This window comes from Ursus americanus, chromosome 7, assembly GCF_024610735.1.
Source record: "Ursus americanus isolate L20-20 chromosome 7, mUrsAme1.1.p, whole genome shotgun sequence".
In the NCBI taxonomy this organism is placed as follows: domain Eukaryota; kingdom Metazoa; phylum Chordata; class Mammalia; order Carnivora; family Ursidae; genus Ursus; species Ursus americanus.
Window position 1 is genome coordinate 29,642,000 of NC_142133.1, and position 23,206 is coordinate 29,665,205.

At 34.8% G+C, this 23,206-nt stretch overlaps 1 protein-coding gene across 9 annotated transcripts in view; it reads left to right on the forward strand.

Moving 5' to 3' along the window:
- EHBP1 (EH domain binding protein 1) overlaps positions 1 to 23,206 on the forward strand; it is a 336,619-nt gene that overhangs the window by 239,387 nt on the left and 74,026 nt on the right. For all 9 annotated transcript variants that reach the window (XM_045788076.2, XM_045788073.2, XM_045788075.2 and 6 more), the window contains 2 exons: positions 1,678 to 2,580; positions 11,064 to 11,207. In XM_045788076.2, coding sequence (XP_045644032.1) covers positions 1,678 to 2,580; positions 11,064 to 11,207 — 1,047 coding nt within the window. The remainder of the gene's footprint in view (positions 1 to 1,677; positions 2,581 to 11,063; positions 11,208 to 23,206) is intronic.

Consider the following 23,206-nt stretch of genomic DNA (forward strand, 5'->3'; position numbering starts at 1 on the left):
AGAAGAGGTCAACCTATGGGAAAATTCCTTTATAAAGTCTTGACCTCGCTTACAAGAAACCCAGTTTGTTTTTAAATGTTTTTTTAGTGCAGTTAGTGTGCATAAAATAAATTGCTACACGAAGCAAAACACCAGCAGGAGATTCCCCGCAAGGAAGCTAATCATTTTCCCAGGTCTGTAAAAAGTGCTGAATAAAAAAGGTATTTACCTGTGACATATGATCTTAACCAGTATGTCAGTGTTTTAGATAATTGGGAAATGTTTAGAATACTGCCTGTGGTGCTTTTCATGATGGTCTGCAATTGATGTCTGTCAATCAAGTTGTCAAGACACATGAGGAGGAAAATGACTTTAATTTTCCTAAAACATGTAAAATAACAAACAGGCCTAAACATGCACACCAACTGAGCCATTCTCTTGAGTAAATATTTTGAGGTACCTATATTATGAAACATAGTGCTGTGAAAATTGAAGAGGTTTTAATATTGCAATTTATTTTTCATTTTCTTTCTTACTTATTCCACAACATTTATTAAACTACAGGAAGAATATGAGACAAGGATTAAATTCAAAGGTAGAAATGCACTTTAACATGTAAGTGCAAAAGAGTAATTCCTTCTAAATCGTTACATAATTTCCTAACCTTCCTTTTAAGAAAAACTTTAAGTTATGATCCTACATCTAGGTTGTTACAAAGACAGACATTTTATATTCCAAAGTGAGAATACAACTAGAGGGTCCGTACTTTTTCTGAGGGTACATCTGAACCTTTAACCATATTTTTAATGCTTCCTAGCAACACAGTGCTGTTTTCAAGGGTTAGCTCAGGATAGTAATAATTAATTGTAAATTGAGAAACAGCTTTGATTCTTCAAAACTAGAAAAACCTGATGTGCCACAGTCATTTAAAGGCTAACAAAAATAATACAATGCAGCCTCACATTCTCAACTAAGTTGTACTACTCAAAACATTTCATTCTTTCCAAAATGGATGAAGTGAAAATGCAATCATTCTTCTCATTTTGGAAATCAGTCTTAATTGGTCATTTAAAAAATGTTTCTACATTTCTAGGCTTAAATAGCACTTGTATTTTATACCAGGTAATCTAGGATTAGGTCTTTGGGATATGTAACTATACTTTTTCTTCACAAATCACTGCAATTATATGAACATGGTAAAGAGAGGTTGATAGGAATGATAAAACTCCAGATTATTATTTCTTTATACTTTAGTTCCTTATAAAAATTGATTCTAAGATTGTTTTAATTCTAATTTTTGCTAATTTTCCTTACTGGAAAAGAGTATTTAAATTGTTATTAATTAAGAAACTTTTTTTTCTTGCGCCTACCCCACTTTTACAAATTTCTGACATGGAATTTTGTTCTGTTCTTGTGGCAATAATGTCAGTAATGTAGTATGCCCTCCAACAACAACAATAAAATCCATTAAAATTTGCTTTTTTTTTTAATGGCAACTAGACTTTATTTTTATAACTTTTTTATTGAAGTATAATTGACACATAACATTATATTATTATAGGTATACAACATAATGATTCAATAGACTGTGAAGTGTTCACCACAATATGTCTAGTTAATATCTATTCTTTTGCTGTTTTTAAAACGTATGGATTGTTTGAACTATTCAATATATCTTTGTTTTTCCTTTCTTTGAAGGCATATGATGGATTTGCCAGCATAGGAATTTCCCGGTTGTTGGAACCTTCTGATATGGTTTTATTAGCAATTCCTGACAAACTGACTGTTATGACTTATCTCTATCAAATCAGGGCACATTTCAGTGGCCAAGAACTGAATGTTGTCCAGATAGAGGAGAACAGCAGTAAAAGCACATATAAAGTTGGAAACTATGAAACAGATACAAATAGTTCTGTTGATCAGGAAAAATTCTACGCAGAGCTTAGTGATCTGAAACGGGAGCCTGAACTGCAGCAGCCGACCGGCGGAGCGGTAGACTTCTTGACGCAAGATGACTCTGTATTTGTAAATGATAGTGGGGTTGGAGAGTCAGAAAGTGAACATCAGACTCCTGACGATCATCTTAGTCCAAGCACAGCCTCCCCTTACTGTCGCAGGACTAAGAGTGACACAGAACCCCAAAAGTCCCAGCAGAGCTCTGGAAGGACTTCAGGATCCGATGACCCTGGAATATGTTACAGTACAGATTCGACCCACGCACAAGTTTTGTTAGGCAAGAAGAGACTACTGAAAGCTGAGACCTTAGAATTAAGTGACTTATATGTTAGTGATAAGAAGAAGGATGTGTCGCCACCCTTTATTTGTGAGGAGACAGAGGAACAAAAGCTTCAGACTCTAGACATCAGTAATAACTTGGAGAAAGAAAAATTAGAGAATTACAGACCCTTAGAATGCAGATCAGATCCTGAATCACCTATCAAAAAACCAAGTTTATCTCCCACTTCCAAACTTGGATACTCCTACAATAGAGATGCAGACCTTACAAAGAAAAAACGTACTTCCCTGAGGCAGACAGAGTCTGATCCAGATACTGATAGAACCACTTTAAATCATGCAGATCATTCCACAAAAACAGTCCAGGTAAGTGAGTTAGAATGATGAATACCTATATTTAGTAAATAGTTATTCTGAATATTTTTGGGTTTTTTGTATTCATAGAGCACTTTCAAATGCTACAAATGATTATAGAAAAACCTAAACTATACCTGCACTTCATTTTAAGTTTATGATATACTATTTTAAGCCTACAAATAAATCCAAATTTGAAGATTGAAGAGTAATGTCAGCTTTTCAAGTCAAAATATTATTTACCTATAAAATAGAACATTTCACTGTAAGAATAAGTCAAAGATATTTCACTATTCCATTTAGTAGGAATATCATTCTGAAAATATATAATGCTAAATTAAATATTTCCCATTTAAAGTATTTTCTTCAGATATTTTAGTTGCATTGTAATTAGTGTTTTCAGTCCCATTGTTACTTACGGTTAAAAATTCCAGTAACATCCAGATTCCTCCCCAAAGGGAAATATGACACAAATTTGACCTTACAATATTTACTATATTTAATTGAATCTCTGGCACCATCAATTATAAGATATACCATTATTTTATGTACCAAAAAGAAAGAAGTAAACTATGGTAAATGGTTTTCTTATCATGTAGAATTTTTATTTTATACCTTAATGAATGAATTCTTTTAGACTTAATTCAAGCATGGATTGTTTAATCATATAACGCTCTTATGTATACATAAAAAAAGTTTAAGTAAAGTAAATTGGTTAAGGTATAATTGATTCAGAATTAGAACTTAAAACCCAACTCTTTGGATCACTTTTTGATTTGGAGTTGTTGGTGTTCCTGGCTTTCCACACAGTGTTGTCCTCTGTGCCATCAAAAGCATGATGTTACAGCAGTGGTTCTCGAGGTATATGAGAATCCAGCTGCTTGCTATTAAGCCAGACATAAAAGAGATTTCCAAAAAATTTAAAATAATGCCATTCTCACTTACTTTTTGGTTCTTTTTTTAAGTATTATTTTTTGTTAGAATGTTAGCATGGAATGTGTTTATTATAGTTCTCTCTCTCTCTTTTTTTTTTTTTTAAGATTTTTATTTATTTGGATGCCTGGGTGGCTCAGTCATTAAGCATCTGGCTTCAGCTCAGGTCATGATCCCAGGGTCCTGGGATCGAGCCCCACATTGGGTTCCCTGCTCGGTGGGAAGCCTGCTTCTCCGTCTCCCACTCCCCCTGCTTGTGTTCCCTCTCTTACTGTCTCTCTCTCTCTCTCTGTCAAATAAATAAATCTTTAAAATATATATATATTTTTTTATTTATTTGAGAGAGAGAGCAAACACAAGCTGGGGGGGCAGGGCAGAGGCAGAGGGAGAAGCAGACTCCCCGCTGAGCCCGGAGCCAGACTCAGGGCTCCCAATCCCAGGACCCTGAAGTCATGACCTGAGCTGAAGGCATCTGCTTAACCAACTGAGCCACCCAGGCACCTTATTATAGTTATTTCTAAAGGAATCAATAAATAAATATTTTCAACATTTTTCAGTTTTAATTTCCAAAATAAGTATAAATAGATATAACCCGCATAAACAAAAGCTTTTTGAGATCCTCGATAATTTTTAAGCGCATGTGGGGATTCTGAGACCAAAAAATTTGAGACGCTCTGAGTTACATTTCTCTATAGTTGTCTCTGGGGTTTTCTTCTCAGCAATACTCATTGATAATAGCACTTTCTTGACCTTAGCAGAAGGTCCCAAGATAAGATTTTCAGACAATTACCTGGAGGTATATTCCATTTTTAAATACTACTCAAGTGGTTGTTAACTGAAACATCAAGGAATTGCAGTCTTGCCACTGGAAATATCAAGCACATGCATATGTAGGCATTGATGGCTGTCTTGACTACCACCTAGCTGACAAAGATTGTAAGATGCCATCAATTTTAAGTTTTCAGAGATGTTAAGAAAAAATGTAAATCTTCGAATCAAAGAAAAACAGTAGCTAACAAAGCAAGTCCCTGTTCTCCTAATCAAAAATCTCAAATCAAAGGTTCTAATAGTACTTTAACATTTAGTACAAAAAAGCTTTCAAGCAATCAGAGTGTCCATACATAGCAGATAATCAAGAAACATCTAGTGGGCGCCTGGGTGGCTCAGTCAGTTAAGCATCTGCCTTCGGCTTGGATCATGATCCCAGGGTCCTGGGACCAGTCCTCTCTCCCTCTCCCTCTGCCCTTCCCCCTGGCTTGTGCTCTGTCTGTCTCTCCCTCAAATGAATAAATAAAATCTTAAAAAAAAAAAAAAAGAAACATCTAGTGATTAACAGCTGCAAAATTCAGTGAGCCTAAGTTCTAAGTATTACCCAAGACAGATTTTTCTTATAACCCAGATTTTTAAGGTAAATGTATTTAGTTAAATCTAGAAATTGATTAATGTTTAAAAATTAAAAATACTGGGAATCAGTACACCCGGATTCTCATCTTGGCTCTGCTAATAATTACCAGTGTGACATGTTAATTAGCCATTTAAATTGTTTTATGCTGATTTTCCACAAATGTTAAATGAAATAATCTCCAAGAGTCTTTTTAGCTCTAAAACTCTATCATGCTTTGATGCTATTCAGGAGGTTTAAATGATGTACAGTAAATCCACAAGATAATAGAAGCAGTATCTGTTTATAACTTCATATATGTTTGTTTATTGTCCATTGGTTTAATGGTCAGAATTTTGTTTAGGGTAAAGTTAAAGGTTTGTTGGTTTTTTGGTTTTTTTTTTTTTTTTTTTTTTTTTTTTTTTTTTTTTTGGTCAGAAGTGCTGCCTGACACAAAAAATTGTAATGTGACTGCAATATTTCATAGGTTTTTAAAATTGGGCAATTTTAGCAGCTAAATTTGAATAATAAAAAAAAATCTGTTTTTCTTTTACATACTTTATTTCATCAGTGCTAAGATATGCATCTTTTTATATTCTAGCTTCTCTGAAATCAAGATCCTACTTATAATAGATAGTATGTTAGAGTTTGACAATGTTCTTTCTTAGTTGCTCATAAAATAATAGTATGTCTAGTAACTAATGGCATTGGATTAGAGGAAGTTTGATAATTTAATATGGCTGTATAGACTTAAAGTCGTAATGTTGCTCATTTGAGTGGCTAATACATAGGATGACTATATATATCTTATATGTATCTCTCTTAAACTTTATAACCCATGAGGTAAGTGGTTAAATTCTATTTAATATATGGGAAAACTGGGGTTTACAGAGTTGCCTAAGATCACTTATGAAGTATTAAAGTTTGAATTCAAAACCAACCTTTTGTGACTCCAAAGTCTGTACAACTAAGCTATATACTCATAACATCTCTTCATTTTTGACCATAATACAACTAAAGATGATCAGCCCAGATGTAAAGTAGTCAACTTTACTGAAGGGCAATTTAGCAATGCTCATCTCATTAGATTCTACCTCCAGGAATTATTTCCCCTAGGATAATCAGAATTGTATACAAGAATTTACATAAAAAGTTTGTTTCTTTGTTTGTTTTAAAGAGAAAGAGCCAGTGGGAGATGGGGAGGAGGGTGGGAGTCGCAGAGGGAGAGGGAGAAAATCTTAAGCAGGCTACTCCCCAGGGCAGAGTCCAATGTGGGGTTCGATCTCATGACCCTGAGATCATGACCTGAGCCTAAATCAAGAGTCAGACACTCAACTGTTTGATCCAACTAGGTGCCCCTATACAAAGATGTTTGTAGGGGCGCCTGGGTGGCTCAGTCATTAAGCATCTGCCTTTGGCTCAGGGAGTGATCCCAGGGTCCTGGGATTGAGCCCCGCATTGGGCTCCCTGCTCCGCTGGGAGCCTGCTTCTTCCTCTCCCTTCCCCCCCTTGTGTTCCCTCTCTCGCTGGCTGTCTCTCTCTCTCTGTCAAATAAATAAATAAAATCTTAAAAAAAAAAAAAAAGATGTTTGTAAAACATCATTAATGATAGTGAAAAATTATAAACAGCCTGAATACCCAAGAATGTAAGACAAGTTAAATAAAGTATGATGCATCTGTATTAATAGAATGCTAGGTAAACAGTTTAAAAATTATGTTTAAAAATGTTTTTAAAATATTTACATGGGGTGCCTGGGTGGCACAGCGGTTAAGCGCCTGCCTTCGGCTCAGGGCGTGATCCCGGCGTTATGGGATCGAGCCCCACATCAGGCTCCTCCGCTATGAGCCTGCTTCTTCCTCTCCCACTCCCCCTGCTTGTGTTCCCTCTCTCGCTGGCTGTCTCTATCTCTGTCAAATAAATAAATTTAAAAAATATATATATTTACATGAAAATATTCTCACAATTGAATATTAAGTTTAAAAAGCATGATTCTACAGTGATTGTCTCTGGGTGCCAGGATTGCTAATTATCTTTATTTTGTTTTTTATTTTTAAATCATTCTTTTTTATTGAGCTATAATTGACGTGTAATGTATTAGTTTCAGGTATAAAACAATTATTTGATGTTTGTATACATTGTGAAATGATCTCCACAATAACCCTAGTTAACATCCATCACCATACATAGTTAAAAAATTTTTTCTTACGACCAGAACATTTAAGATCTACTGCCTTAGCAACTTTCATATATGCAATATAGTATTACTAACTGTAGTCACCATGCCATACGTGATATCCCCATAACTTATTTATTTTATAACCGGAATTGTGTACCTCTTGAACTCCCTTCAGCCATTTTTTCCACATCCTACTCCCAGTCTCTGGCAACTACCAATCAGTCTCTGTATCTGTGAGCTTGGTTTTTGGGTTTTGGGGGGGTTCTGTTTTGTTTTTAGATTCCACATACAAGTAAGATCATATGGCATTCGTCTTTGTCTGACTTATTTCACCTAGCATAACGCCTTCAAGATCCATTCATGTTGTCACAAATATCAAGATTTCATTCTTTTTTTTATAGCTGAATAATAAGCCACTGAGATTGTGTGCGTGCGTGTGTGTGTGTATCACAGTTTTTTTATCCACTCATCCATCAGTGGGCACTTAGGTTGTTTCCATACCTTGGCTGTTTTAAGTAATGCTGCAATGGGGGCACCTGGGTGGCTCCGTTGGCTGGGTGTTTGACTCTTGGTTTTGGCTCAGGTTGTGATCTCATGAGTTGTGGGATTGAGCCCTGTGTTGGGCTCCATACTAAGCAGGAAGTCTGCTTGGGGATTCTCTCCTTCTGCCCCTCCCCAACTTGAGCACCGTGAGTGTTAACACACTCACATGTTAACATACACGTGTGTGGCCTCTCTCTCTCAAATAAATAAATCTTTAAAAATAATAATAATAGAGGCGCCTGGGTGACTCAGTCAGTTAAGCATCTGCCTTCGGCTCAGGTCATGATCCCAGAGCCTGGAATAGAGCCCTGCATGGGGCTCCCTGCTCAGCTGGGAGCATGCTTTTCCCTCTCCCTCTGCCTGCCACTCCCACTGCTTGTGCTGTGTCTCTCTCAAATGAATAAATAAAATATTTAGTAATAATATAATAATAATGCCTCAGTGAACTTGGAGGTGCATACATCTTTTTGAGTTAGTTTTTTGCATTCTTCAGATAAATACCCAAAAGTGGAATTTCTGGATCATATGGTAGTTCTATTGTTAATTTTTTTGAGGAACCTCCATCCTGTTTTCCACAGTGGCTGCATCAGTTTACATTCCTACCGACAGTGCCCAAGGGTTCCCTTTTCTCCAGATCCTCACCAACATTTGTTATTCCTTGTCTTTTTGATAATAGCCATTCTGACAGGTGTGAGGTAATAATTCCTTGTGGTTTTAATTTGCATTTCCTTGATAATTAGTGATGTTAAGCATCTTTTCGTGTACCTATGGCCATTTGTGTATCTTTTTTGAAGGAAAAAGGTCTGTTTAAATTGTCTGCCCATTTTTTAATTGGATTGCTATTGAGTTGTGTGAGTTCTTTATTTATTTTGGATATTAACCCCTTCTCAGATACATGATTTGCAAATATTTTCTCCCATTCAGTAGATTGCCTTTTCATTTTGTGGATGGTTTCCTTCACTCTGCAGAAACTTTTTAGTTTGATATAGCCCCACTACTTTATTTTTGCCTTTGTTGCCTTTGCTTTTGGTATCAAATCCAAAAAAATCATCAGCAAGACCATTGTCAAGGAGCTTACCACCTGTATTTTCTTCTAGGAGTTTTATGGTTTCAGATTTTATGTTCAAGTCTTTAATCCATTTTGAGTTAATTTTTGTGTATAGTGTAAGATAGGCATCCAGTTTCATTCTTTTGCATGTGGCTGTTCAGTTTTCCCAGCACCATTTATTGAAGAGACTGTCCTTTCCCCATTGTATATTATTGGCTCCTTTCCTGTAAATTAATTGACCATTTATGCTTGGATTTATTTCTGTGCTGTTTTGTTCTTTTGATCTGTGCCTGTTTTTTATGCCAGTACCATACTGTTTTGATTACTATAGCTTTGTGATATAGTTTGAAATCAGGGAATGTGATGCCTCTGATTATTTTTCTTTCTCTTTTCCTCTCTATGTATTTTCTAAAATTTTTGTAATAAATATGAATCTCATTTATAATCAGAAAAAAGTTTGTTTCTGTGTGCTCTTAAGACCAAGGCAGTCCTTCATTGTCTGTGTAGCTAACTGGAATCCCTAAAGGTCTGTAGACTCATGGAATTTAGAACCAGTAGGATTTTTTTTTTTTAAGATTTTATTTATTTATTTAAGAGAGAGAGAGAGAGCATGAGTGGTGGGGGTGGGAGGGAAGGGCAGAGGGAGAAGGAGAAGCAGACTCCCCGCTGAGCAGGGAGCCTGATGCAGGCCTCTATCCCAAGACCCTGGGATCATGACCTGAGCTGAAGGCAAACGCTTAACCAGGCGCTCCTAGAGCCAGTAGGATCTTAAAGATAATATACTCTAATCACCAATTTTAGAACTAGTGGGATTATAAAATGCTCTCCCCACATTTCAAACATGAGGCATTTGAGAGGTTTTTAAAAATATAATAATAGTTAACATTTATCTGGTGCTCAGTACATTACTCTATTTCACTTAATCTTTATCCTTGTGAGAGTTGGTCTATTTTTATCCCCATTTTATAAATGAGGAAACTGAGGCTTAGAGAGATTGAGTAACCTCGTCCACAATTAGGTGATATATCTGGTATTTGAACCAGGGTCTTTCTTACTCCAAGGTTCTTAAGTGCCATGTAGTGGAATACAGTATAGCTTTTTAAGTGACCTGTTCAATGTTACTTTGCTTATTATTAGTGGAAGAAGGATTAATAGCCTGATGTCTTGACTACAAATTCAGCGTTCATTTAATTAACCTGGTCTGTTTTAGAGAAAGTGTTGATTTGTAACCAGTTTAAATGCAGTACCCAATTCTATTCTATTATGTCCTATCAACATGACAAAACATCTATCATTATCACTTATACATTTCAATTATATCTTTTAAGAGAAGAATTTTTGTTTAATCCTCTTAAAACCTTGGGTGATGAAAATGTTCTGGAATTAGATAGTGTTGATGGTTCACAACCTGTGAATATAGTAAAAACCACTGAACTGTATACTTTTAAAAAATCTTTCCTTGCTTAAGATTGCAGGAGTTTAAAAATAGTTATATTAAAACCTTAAAAATCTCAGTGAAACCTAAAAATTTTGTAATATTTTTTTTAAGTTTCACATTATACCAAATAAATATGCTTACTGTTGATTACCTCTTCCTTGACCATGAATGCTACTTCCCATTTGAACCAAAACTATACAATGACAGGGAAGTAAAAGAAATTAAATATCAGAGGAATAGTAATAGCTATCTAAAGCCAGAAGTTGGCTATTTTTTGGAAGAAAAAGGAATTTGAACTATAAACATTATGGGTATTTGTGCTCTTTATTAATGTTATCATTTAAGAATTGATATCCATTGGTGGTCATTACCTGTTGTTATCCAAAAATATATTATAAGATTACAAATTAATCCAAGAAAATACTCTTCCAATTCTGATGTGATTAATTGTTTTGTTGTAAGGTAAGTGAGCATTGGAGAAAACCAGTTTAATTTTTTTTAAACAAAATATAATAGTTTTGAATTTTCTATAAATGTTAATTGTCAAGGATTTAAAGGATTATTGCCACAGATGTTTAATATCTTTCCACATACAAATTTGGAAGACATTTGTTATCAGTTCTATAAAACTATAAGAAATAAAAATTTTTTAAATGTTTTTCCCAGGTTATTTTGCGATTAGCAAATATGAAGAATATATATAATATACATATGGACATCATACCTTATGGGAATATATTCTAATACGAATGGAAATTAAATGTAATCCAGTTTTAGGCAGTAAAGATATATTTCCTATGTGTCAAGATTTTCTACAGTTTCTAGTCAACATTAATATTTTAAGTAATCTCATAAAACTATAGTCTTATTCCTGATTTCTTTTGTTTTGACAGATAATAAAACCATTGATTAATTTATAAATATAGATTATATGGGGTTTTTTTCAGTTCCTAATTCTGTGTTTTTGCTTTTAAGCATCGAATGTTATCAAGACAAGAAGAACTTAAAGAAAGAGCACGAGTTCTGCTTGAGCAAGCAAGAAGAGATGCAGCTTTAAAGGCAGGGAGTAAGCAGAATACCAACACAACCACACCACTCTGCAACAGGCAGCTAAGTGATGTGAGGAACATTCGTTAAAAAGCCATAAATTATTCATTGCAATCATGGGGGTGAGGGGAGTAATTTATTTATACTTTTGCTAGGTTATTTTTTTGTAAGTTTTTAATTTCAGTTAGTTAATGTACAGTGTTACATTAGTTTAGGTGTACAATATAGTGATTCAACAATTCTATACATCACCTGGTGCTCATCATGACAAGTGCACTCCTTAATTCCCATCACCTATTTCACCCATCCCTGCACCCACCTCCCCTCTGGAAACCATCAGTTTGTTCTTGCTAAATCATTTTTCCACAGACTTTGTATATGGGGTGGGGGATGGGGCAGGGGGAGAGGTAACTTGGTACATTTATTGAGCTGATAAATTCATACTTGGAAGAACATGTTGTAATTATTCCTATACAGCTGTGTTAGCTATGAGGAAGAGTAAGATTTTGGAATATAATTTCTACATATACATGAATAATCTATTTTTCTTAATTTACATTTTATAATTTAATTGTACTTCGTTTAAGATTATATTTTATCTATGGAGGTTAATTTTGTTGGAAATATTAGAGTATAATAATGATGCCTACCATTTATTGAATAGCTACCATTTAATGCAGGCTCCATAATGAATGTTTTATATAATTTTTATTTTACTTAACCCCATGAAAAAGATGTTCAACTACTTTCCACATAAGAAAACTGAGGCTGGTAGGTAAGGTAATTTGTACAAAGTTGCAGAGTTAGTAAATGATGAATCCAGGATTTGAACTTGAGCCTTCTCAGACTATAGAATCAGTGCTCTTTTCTATCATACACTGCCATCCCTATGTTAAACCACATTTTAGAGGCACCTGGGTGGCTCAGTCAGTTAAGCGTCTGCCTTCGTCTCAGGTCATGATCCCAGGGTCATGGAATCGAGTCCCACATTGGGCTCCCTGCTCAGCTAGGAGCCTGCTTCTCCCTCTCCCTCTGCCTGCCGCTCACCCTGCTTGTGCTCTCTCCCTTTCTCTCTCTGTCAAAATAAATAAAATCTTTAAAAATAAATAAATAAAAATAAAAAAATAAACCACATTTTATACATATTTTTGTGTAGTGCTTCACAAGTAATAATGAATATATAATAATAGAAGCCCTTAAATTTAAGGGGGCAGGAAAGTCTTCATGAATCTGAAAACTATGACATCCTGCCTTACCATCAAACTCACATATACAAAACTGCATGTTCTTTTTTTTTAAATTGAGATTTTATTTTTTTCAGAGCAGTTTCAGGTTTACAGCAGAATTGAGGGGAAGGTACAGAGATTTCCCATATACACCCTGCACCTACACATGCATGGCCTCTCCTTTTAACGACATCCCATACCAGAGTGATACATTTGTTAGAACTAATAAACCTACACTGACAAATCATAATCACCCAAAGTCCATAGCTTACATTATGGTTTCCTTTTGGTGTTTTACATCCTATGAATTTGGACAAATGTGTAATGAAATGTATCCATCATTATGGATTTTCTAAGAATTTTCTGTTGCACCTGTTCATCCCTTCCACCACTCCCAAGCCCTGCAACCTGATAATTTTGCCTTTTTCAGAATGTCATATAGTTGGAATCATATAGTATATAACCTTTTCTGATTGGCTTCCTTCACCTAGTAATTTAAGGTTCTTCCATGTTTTTCACAGCTAGAAAGATAATTTCTTTTTAGCGCTGGATAATATCCCATTGTCTGGATATACCACAGTTTATCCATTCACCTACTAAAGGACATCTTGTTTACTTCCAATTTTTGGCGATTATGAATTAAGCTGCTGTAATCATCCATGTGCAGGTTTTTGTATGGACGTAAGTTTCTGGCTCCTTTGGGTAATTACCAGGGAGCGTGGTTGTTAGATCTTATGGTAAGAGTATGTTTACTTTTATAAGACATTGCCAAATTATCTTCCAAAATCACTGTCCCATCTTGCATTCCCACCAGTAGTGTGTGAGAGTTTCTTGTGGTGCTCCACATCTTCATCAACATTGAGTGTTGTCAGTGTTCCAGATTTTGGCCATTCTAATAGGTGTTTAGTGCTATCTCATTGTTTTAATTTACATTTCCCTGATGACAAATGATGTGGAGCATCTTTTCATATGCATATTTGCAATCTGTAGATCTTCCTTTGGAGAGGTGTCTGTAGGGGTAATTGGCCCATTTTTTAATCAGGTTGGGTTTTTTGTTTTGTTTTTGTTTTGTTTTGTTTTATTGTTCAGTTTCAATAGTTCTTTGTGTATTTTGGATAGAGTCTTATCAAATGTGTCTGTTGCAAATTGAGTGTCCCTACTGATGAACATAGAATATCTCTTCATTTATTTAATCTTTGATTTCCTAATATTCCTCATAGATCTTGTACATATTTTGTTAGATGTCACTAATGTGAATAGTATTTTGTTCTTGATTTCAAATTCCGCTTGTTCACTGCTGGTATATAGGAAAGCAGTTGTCTTTTGTATATTAACCTTGTATCCTACAGCCTTACTATAATTGCTTATTAGTTCCAGGAGATTCTTTTTTTTCCCTATTCTTTCAGATTTTCTACATAGGTGATCATGTTGTCTGTGATCAGGCACTTTTATTTCTTTCTTTCCATGCATATGTTTAAACATTCCTTTCAGATACGAGCTTAATAACCTCTGACCTTGAGGAGTGTTTTTCAGTTTTCAGGTGGCCTGCAGTAATAATTTTATTTTTAATGAAAAGGAACATAATAGAATGGAATAAAAATCTCAAAATTCATCACATACAGTATGCACAGTATTTTTGTCTGAAATTCCTTTTAGTGATGTGGATATATGCTCTTCCTCAATCTTGATACAAAACATATTTTTAAGAAAACAAAAACAAACATATTTTTAAACTGTAGATCATGATAAAAATGAGAAACCCAAATTTAGGGGGCTGTCTTTGAAGAAGTTTTGTAGCCTCTATGTCAACTCTTTCAGTGCCTAGCCATCTGTTATATCATCTATTTGTTGATCATTTGTCAGATATATATTGAGTGTCTGAACTGAGTATATTCATGGTGACAGAAAAGGCTAAGCTTCTTCCATCATGGAGCTTACATTAGGTGAGAAGAAACAGATAATAATAACTAGAGTGTGAAAACTGTGTGGCATAGTAGAGGATAATTTAAATAAGTGAGGGCTTGAGTGATTTGAGGAGGGGACGTTTGAACTAAGATTTGATGGGTGAAAAGGACCCAGTCAAGTGAAGAACCACAGAATGAATTATCTCTTTAAAAAGAAAGTTATTTTGGGGGCACCTGGAGGGCTCAGTCAGTTAAGCATCAGACTCTTGATTTCGTCTCAGGTCATGATCTCGGGGTCGTGAGATTGAGCCCGATGTCGGGCTCAGTGTTGGGTGTGGAGCCTGCTGAAGATTTTCTCTCTCCCTCTCTTAAGAAAAAAAAAAAGTTATTTTGTTGATTCTATATTTTATTTGTGATAAACTTTGTTTCATAATTATTTCAGGCTCTAAAAATTATGGAGAATGTATATAGCTCTATATTGTTCCAATGTGTTTATTTTAAATTCAGAATACCTGAGATTTAAATGATCTATTATCATTGAATGTTTATTGAGCACTTACTGTTTATCAAGCAGGATTCTAAGTGATTTAACATGGATTTTCTCATTTAATCTCCACAATAATTGTCTGAGTTAAGTTTTATCATCCATATTTTACAGTTGAGAAAACTGACAAATTAATGAATCTCACCCATGGTCACACAGCTAATAAATAACAGAGCCAAGAATTGAACCTAGACATTTTGATTTCAGAGATTTTGTTTTTAAAGCATTGTGTTATATTTCCTTCTTCTTTGTTTTTCTGACATCCTTGTGAAGTAGAAATTGATACTATTGTTTTATCTTTTGTAGAGATTAAGAAAATGAGTTAGGAAATGTTTAAATTTACCTAGGGTTGTGGACAGTGACAAATGAGGCTTTTAGAATTCAAGTATCCTGACTTTTTTAAAAGGTGGTGTTTAGTTTTTCACTTAGTTCAAACTTTCAACAGGTATTTTATTGGTTGTCCCTTCCGTTTAAGGCACTAGTAATTTATACTCTTTATTTTTCAAATAAAACTTAAACTTTTATCTAAATTATATTAGTGTGAATTCAACATCAGAAGTTACTTACTAAAACATCTCTCTTTTTAAGATTTTATTTTTACGTAATCTCTGCACCCAGTGTGGGGCTCAAACAAACAACTCCAAGTCTCATGCTCTACTGACTGAGCCAGACAAGTGCCCCAAAACATCTCTTATTCTATGTTGTGACATCTTCCCATATCTGTAAAATATATAACTTGGATTTTAAGAAACGTGATGCTGGTGATGTTCTATTGATGACTCTTTTATATTGCTGGTCACATGTAACTTGCCACACTTTTCTGGAAAGCAGTTAGACTTCATCAAGAAATGTTCATTCCCCTTCACCCAGTAATTCTATTAACAAAGATCCATATGCAGGTTTTCATCACAATGTTATTTGTAATAGCAAAAACTACAAAATGGTAATTGTGCAAAATAGGGAATGATGAAATAATTATAACATAAATATACTTGTGTAGCCATTAAAACTTATCTATACAATAATGTCTTGAAAGAATATTGAAAGGACATAGGAGAATGCTCACAATGTCCTTTTGTATAAAAAGAAGGATATAAAACATATATGGCATATAAGCTCCATTTTGAAATAAAAGACACTATTTTTTATATGCTTTGAAAAGGACAGAAAGGAAAACCATCAAAATAGTAGCAGTATTTATCTCTAAGGGATAGTATAACAAGTGGCTTTTATGGGGTTTTTTCCCTTTATTCTTTCTGTTTTAAAAATATGACATGTTAAGATAAATATTTTAAACTAGGGAAATTTTTGGTATCCAAAATAAGTATTTTTAGCACATTGTTTTCTTAGTGTATCCAAACAAACTTGACTTCAGTATTTCTAAGATAACATGTGTATGTGTGTGTGTGTTAAAGAGAGAGACGTGGTAAGAACTCTTCACTTCTATAGTTGTTGATACTAGCTTGTGCCTAGGTGTGAAATAAATGGCAGATTTAATAGTAGCAGTCCTGTTAACACTAAGAAGACATGAAATTCTCAATGACTGTTGTTTGTGATTGATGAGTAATAATCATGGTATGTCATAAAATATCTCATTGTTTCTTGGACTTCCACCAATGTGACTTGGGTTGTCTTGTATTCATTTATTGTTATAGTTGTTTTTTCCCAGAAAGAGTGGCTCCATGCCGCATGGCTAGCTGGCTGCATGTCAAGCTGGTCACTTTGTTGCATTTGTTTCCCGCTTACCCAAAGTTATATCCTATTGCAAATGACACTATGCTTTAAACAGTCCCAAAGATATTTTCTTAATCCTTCCTCTTTCAGGTTATCTTTTGCTGCATTAAAAAATCACCTTACTGGCATGAAACAGCCATTGGTTATGCTCACAGATTCTGTGATTTAGGCATTGGGATAGGATACTGTGGGAATGGGTTATTTCTGTTCCACGATGTCTGGGACTGGGTTCTGGCCAGGACCTCTGCTACACCATCAGTTGGAATACCTACACATAGCCACTCCATATGGTTTCTCCACTTGGGCTAGTTTGGGCTTCCTCACAACATGGTGGCTGAGTCTGTGAGCAAATGTCCCAAAGAGTAAGGCAGACCTGCATGGCATTCTTATGATCTAGCTTTAAATTCATGTTGCATCACTTTGCTATACTAGTGGCCTAACCAGACACAAAGCTCTACCCAGGTTTAAGGAGCAGAGACATAGACCCCACACCACTGAATGAGAGGAGTGTGGAAGTCATGGTATAGGAAGAGTACGTGGCATTGGAGATAATGTTGCAGCCTCTTCTCAGTTATAGTGTAAACTCCATTTGGGGTGCCTGGGTGGCTCAGTCGGTTAAGCATCCGACTCTTGATTTCAGCTCAGGTCATCATCTCGGGGTCATGAAATTGAGCTGAGTGTTGGGCTCCTCTCTCCCTTTTCCCCTCCAAACCCCTCCAGAATAAAATGAAAAATAAACTCAGTTTTAAAACTTTTCTTGTGCATTCTACTATAACTCATTTTTCAGATAAGTCAAGCCCAGTATAGATGTGTTATTAAGAGCATCAATTTCATGAACTAAACAGTATATTCTATGACTATTGTTCTAGTTTTGACACGTAATACTCTGCGGGGCTTATAGCTTATATTAATGAAATGATATAAGAAGGAGAATATAAAATGGCAGACCAGTCCAGTTGCACAAATACAGAAGTTAGACCTTCCTATTGCTTTTTAGATTTTCAGTTTAGTATGTTGTTTGATATCAGCTTGATATTTTTTCCAAGGACATAATAGTTTTCTTAATTTGAACATTTTCTTTATCATTCCTGGTAACTCTTATACATACAGATTAAAATTACTTAGCAGTACTGTCCATATCTTGGAAAACTAATATAGACAACTTGGGACACAAAAGGAAAAGGAAAAATGCCCAGTTTCATCTCTGGAGCAATTGGATGTGAATTAAGGGATACTAAAACTGGAAAACGCATAATTTATCTAAATCTGTTTTTCCATTTATAAAATGGATGTGAAATTCTTTTTTTTCCTTGTGTGACATTCAAATTAATAGGTGTCCACGGTGAAGGGGGTAAGGGAACCATGACTAATGCCATTCCCATTTCAGTGTCAGCATCTCTTTCACTCTGAAGAGATCAAAAGACTTCTGGTAACTAAAAAGAAGGTCTAACTGAAAAAAAAAGCTGTCATCTAATTTAGTGAACTGATTGATACTATTTTCACTTGTTTATGTGCTTTAATTTGTGCCTTAGTGTACAGTGCTCTTACTTTAAATTTTATTGTAAATTATCTTGCCCATCTAACGTATGCTACTGTACTGAAAGTTGAGTTGCTTGAGGGGAGAGATATACCTGCTGCTACCCACTGCTTTTTGTGTTCTTAGTTTACCTGAGAATTTCCATGAATTAAAAAAAAAAAAATTGGTACCCAGGAATGACCTTAAGAATTGAATAAATGAGACATTGACCTTAAATCTTTAAGAGTTCACTGAAGAGCTTACTATTCCATACTCAAGATTGACTCCACACTGATTTAGGACCTTGTCAGCAGTTTCTGTCTTTTCTCCTTCTGAACGTTTTCTTTTCTTTTCTTTTCTTTTCTTTTCTTTTCTTTTCTTTTCTTTTCTTTTTTTTTTTTTGAGAGAAAGAGAGCGTGAGCGAGTGGAGGGAGGGAGAGAGAATCTTAAGCAGGCTCCACTCCCAGCACCTAGCCCAGTGTGGGGCTTGATCTCATGACCCTGAGATCATGACCTGAGCTGAAATCAAGAGATGGATGCTTAACTGACCAAGCCACCCAGGACCCCTCACCTTATTTCTATAAAACTAACCTAGGACCTTCTGATGAACACCAAGAAAAATGAGAAGAGCTATTTTAATAATTGATGTTGGAGTACTTGAGGCATATAGTGCATGGGATAGTGTCCATGTATGAGTACAGGTTACCTCCTTTTAAGATTTTTGTATCTAGTTCCGGGCTGAGAGAAAGTAAGAATTTACAAAGGATTCAGAGAAATAAAGGATTGAAAGCAAATATCTACATATATGGAAAGACAGGCTTATAAAATACAAAGAAGAGAAAACTGGGAAATAGTGCAAGTACTAATTTGAGTATATGAAAGCTCAGAATCTTTCTGGTAACTCCCGCTTACCAAGAGAGTAAACTTCCCAACTTTGCAGCATGGCCTTATACCAAGGTCCTTGCAAATCCTGTTCCCTCCCTTTCTGTCCTCATCTCTTTCCTCTCTCTCATTATTCATTCCATGTTTGAACTCTACTAAGTTGCTTGCAGAGAGAATGTGGCATACTCTTCAATTCCTGCATCAAGCATTGGCTGTTCTCTCCCTGAAATGCCCCCTTTTCCTTGTTAGTTTCCACCTATATACCTCTTCTAGGAGTATCTGTGTCATGACTCCTAGCAGTAAAGCTAATTCTCCTTCCTGTATCTTTTTCTAATATGCTATACATATCTCTCCCATTGCATTTATCCCATACCATTATCTAATTACACATCTTCCTCCCACTCAGCTGTGAGCTACTCAAAGTACAAGAACCTGGTATTCCCATCACCAAGTTTTAAGTAAAATGTTTGTTCAATGAATAAATGAAGGGAATAATGACAGGATATTTTTCATATTTTCTCGGTGTCAACTAATAAAAACATGAAAAATTTGGGTTACTATAGGGAGTTTCTTGGTAGTAAAGGTTTGTAAACAGGGAAGATGTCTCTCTGAAAGTCTTTAAAGCAGACTTGATTATCACTGAGCAGAAAAATTTGAAGTGTCCATCCCCATTTCTTGAATCAGTTACAGGGATGACATTGGCCACTTTGGGACTTAAGGTTCCCTGTATCATCCTTTTCTTCCTTTCTTGAATCCTACATTATGATACCTTTCTTTTTTGTTATGATGTGTACGCTCCAAATCCTTACCACACACCTGTCCTTCCCATATGCTGGGACCTCTGATTAGAGTTCACCTCCCAACTCTGCCTTGAAGCACACTACTCTACCAAACATTCCCTCTTGTATAAATTAATATAGATTTAGGCTAGAAGGCTGGGAAGCAATTTCTAAGACACTAGAAACAACTCTTGGTAATATTATCTGGTGGATCCTTATGTACACACTCTACTTAAGTTATCCTCAGGGTAGATTCAAGTTGTAATTTATTTTAAATGGCAACTCACAAACACAGATATTATAAACCTTTTAATTTTTCTTAATTTTTGTCAAGCCCCTATTGTATGTTTTAATGAGACCTTGCTAAGCTAGCACATATTGGATTTAGATCTCTTTTAGTAATTTATATGATTCATTTGTGTGTCTGTGCCTTTAGATGTTCATTTAACCTGTTTCAGGTGTTTCCCAAAATTATTTTTCTATGGGAAACAGATTTCGTTGCTTTGAATCACTGTGATTTATATTTTTTTGCTTCCTATTCCTATTGTTCTGTGAAGATTTTCATATGTTACATTTTATTAATGCAAATTTTAGGTATGATACTTGTTTTGTTCATGATTTTCCACATGGCACTTAAAATAATTTTTTTCAAAGTACAACTTGAGTTTGGCAAGTTCTCCAGTCTAGCCATTATATAATCCAAAGGAGCCTCCTTCATTAAATAGTATATTTAAACACACACTCTGAGAAAAATGTAATAGTTTTTTTTCAAGAAAAAATTCCTTTATTATTTTTCATTACCCAGTTTCCCCAAACTCTCTCTTCCCAAGAAATGCACAAATAGAATTTAACAATCTAGTCTATTTCAGACTCTTTTGCTTATTACTTTGCTTTAGAATATAATTGCTTTTTAAAAAATACATTTAATAAATCCATTACTTTTAAAAATGCTTGTGTAATTATATAGATCGGTGAAGGAGATGTTTGCGGTTATGTGCTAAAGTTTAGGATCAATACACTCCAAGAATAAGGGATGAGAATCCTGCTGCCCACAGTCCTTGAAATTGTTAGAATATTTGTGAAGGCTGGGAAGAATGATGCCATATAAGTTTAATTATTACTTTTATATTTTTAAGAAAGAAAATCTATTTTGTAAGCAGAAAGTCCAAAAAGAATTGCAATTAATTCTTTAACTTGTAAATATGTTTGTTTTCAGTTTTTTCAGCTGTAAATTACATAGCATAAGAAAATGGTTTGCAAATTCTTTTTGGCACCCAGACGTTTGTTTTTTTTTTTTTAAAGAAAGATCAGAAAAGAATGACAACATTATTATAAAACAGACTTAAAGTTTTTTCCTCAATTTTAATCTGCAAGGATAATGAGTGACTCATTACAATCAATTGGGGTAGGAGCCCATCCTCACATAATAGGATCAAACTACAAGATATTAGCAAGTCCTAGCTTTGCGGTGTTCACCTTTAAAGATTTGCAGGAATATGTGAATCCTCTAAAGAAAACTGTACATGGGGAAGGAATTTCAGTTTGATCAGTCTTTAGTTAACTATAAGGACCAGTAATTAAAAAAAAAAAAAATACAGTGACCCTTTTTCTTTTTTCTCTGCTGGTCTTTGGTAATGAATCCAAAAGGCTTATTTGGTGAGAACCAAAAGAATGCAAGCTGCTCATCTGCAAATTAAACCTTTAACAGGTATTTTGTTGCTGTGAAGAGGTAGGACATCAACCTTGTAGTTTTGATGTTAATTGGAAAATATTGATTTAAATGGGACTAGTCTGTCATGCTGATAATTGTAGCAGATTTAGATAAGATCACTAGCTAGATCTTTTCCAGATAATAAAAGAAGCAGTTACCATCCAACTGGTAAAAAACACTAACCATCATTTTGGTAATCCCTGAAGATAGAAACTTTTTGCATAGTTTTTATGTTTATGTGTATCCTAAGTATGTGCCATCATAAAAATGTATATATATAGGATTGTATTCTATGTTTATGAACACTGGCTGTTACAATGAAATGGCTAGCCTCTAGGAATTAAGGTCTCTTGAAAATTAAGCTCAAGCTAAAATTTTTATTTTTCCAAATTACACATTTATCAATTCTATTACTAGGAAGAAGTAGGTTAACTTTGCATTTTAGTAGAAGAACATCAGATATTATAAAAAGAAATCTAAAACCTTTAATAGTATATGGAGTGAGAACTTTGTCTTATTTAAGGATTTTTATTTTCTATATGAGCTGGAATGTCTATACCCAGGGCACTAAGATGAAAATGTATTCCTTATTTCTTACTCCAACACAATTGACAGAAGATTTAATGTACATAATCCGTTTCAGACCAGTAAGACACTTTAAATGTATAGCTAATCTTTTTTACAGTTGCATTTTATGAGAGAAGAATGCCAGTGTACTTCTATGTTCGGCATAAATGCCTCTGTACAAGGCAGTGGTTTTTATTCATTATGATTTAAATAATAGTTTATCTATTATGTCTAAATTTCAGTTGATTTGAAGTCTGCTATCTTAACAATGGCTACTAGACTTCTTAGAAAACATATTGTTAGCTTGCTAGCATATCTTCAAAGTCACACAAAACACCATCATTGTTAGAAGGGGAAAAAAAACTCAAGCATCTTTTCTATTATGTGGCCAAAAACCCCTGTCTCAAAAGTCTTATTTATTTGAGATTGCTGTGAATTCATGAAGCTAAGGCTAGATGTCTTAGCATCAGGAACACTCCTTTTATGCGACTATTAATGGCCATAGACATTTTCCATATGGCTGTTCAGTGCAGTGTTGAACATCCCAGGATGATATCACCATTACTAAGAGCTGTATTTTATATTGCCTATTTTGTTATTGCTCAGCATGCATGAGGGTAGAGTTTAAATCTTTATTCATTTCATTTTTTAATGTTTCTTTTGTTCTCCTTATCATGTTCTGGCTTTCCCAAGGATATATGCCTTGAACAAAAAGTCACATGTGCATTACTAATTGTATGCTATTGTATTTACAGTTCCTAGTGGTGGCACTGTGAAGCTACTAATTCCTTTGCTTCACTTGATGTAAAATAATCTGAGTGTCTTTGATAGCAGTGAAACAGTATTAATTGTTTTGTACATTTTTTGGTCACTCTTCTTAGGTGGTCTTCATAATCTATTAGAACTTTCAGCCAGATTTTTGTAATGTCATGCCTCCAGCAGTGATTAAATTGGTAATTAATGAACAGTCCTTGGCAATGTAAACCACATCCCGTTAATTTTCCCTTTTGAGTTTTTAGAAGTTGTCTTCTGTGTCAGAAATCATTGCGCCACCTTGCTATGGCCCCTTGGCATGAAACCACAACGACTTGATTTTTGCAGCCATTAGTAGATCAGAGCAGTAATTTCACAGTATTTTGGTCAAGGTAATTATAATACCAAGAACTGAGTAGATTTGAAAATTCACGAAAGAAGTCCAGGAATACCAG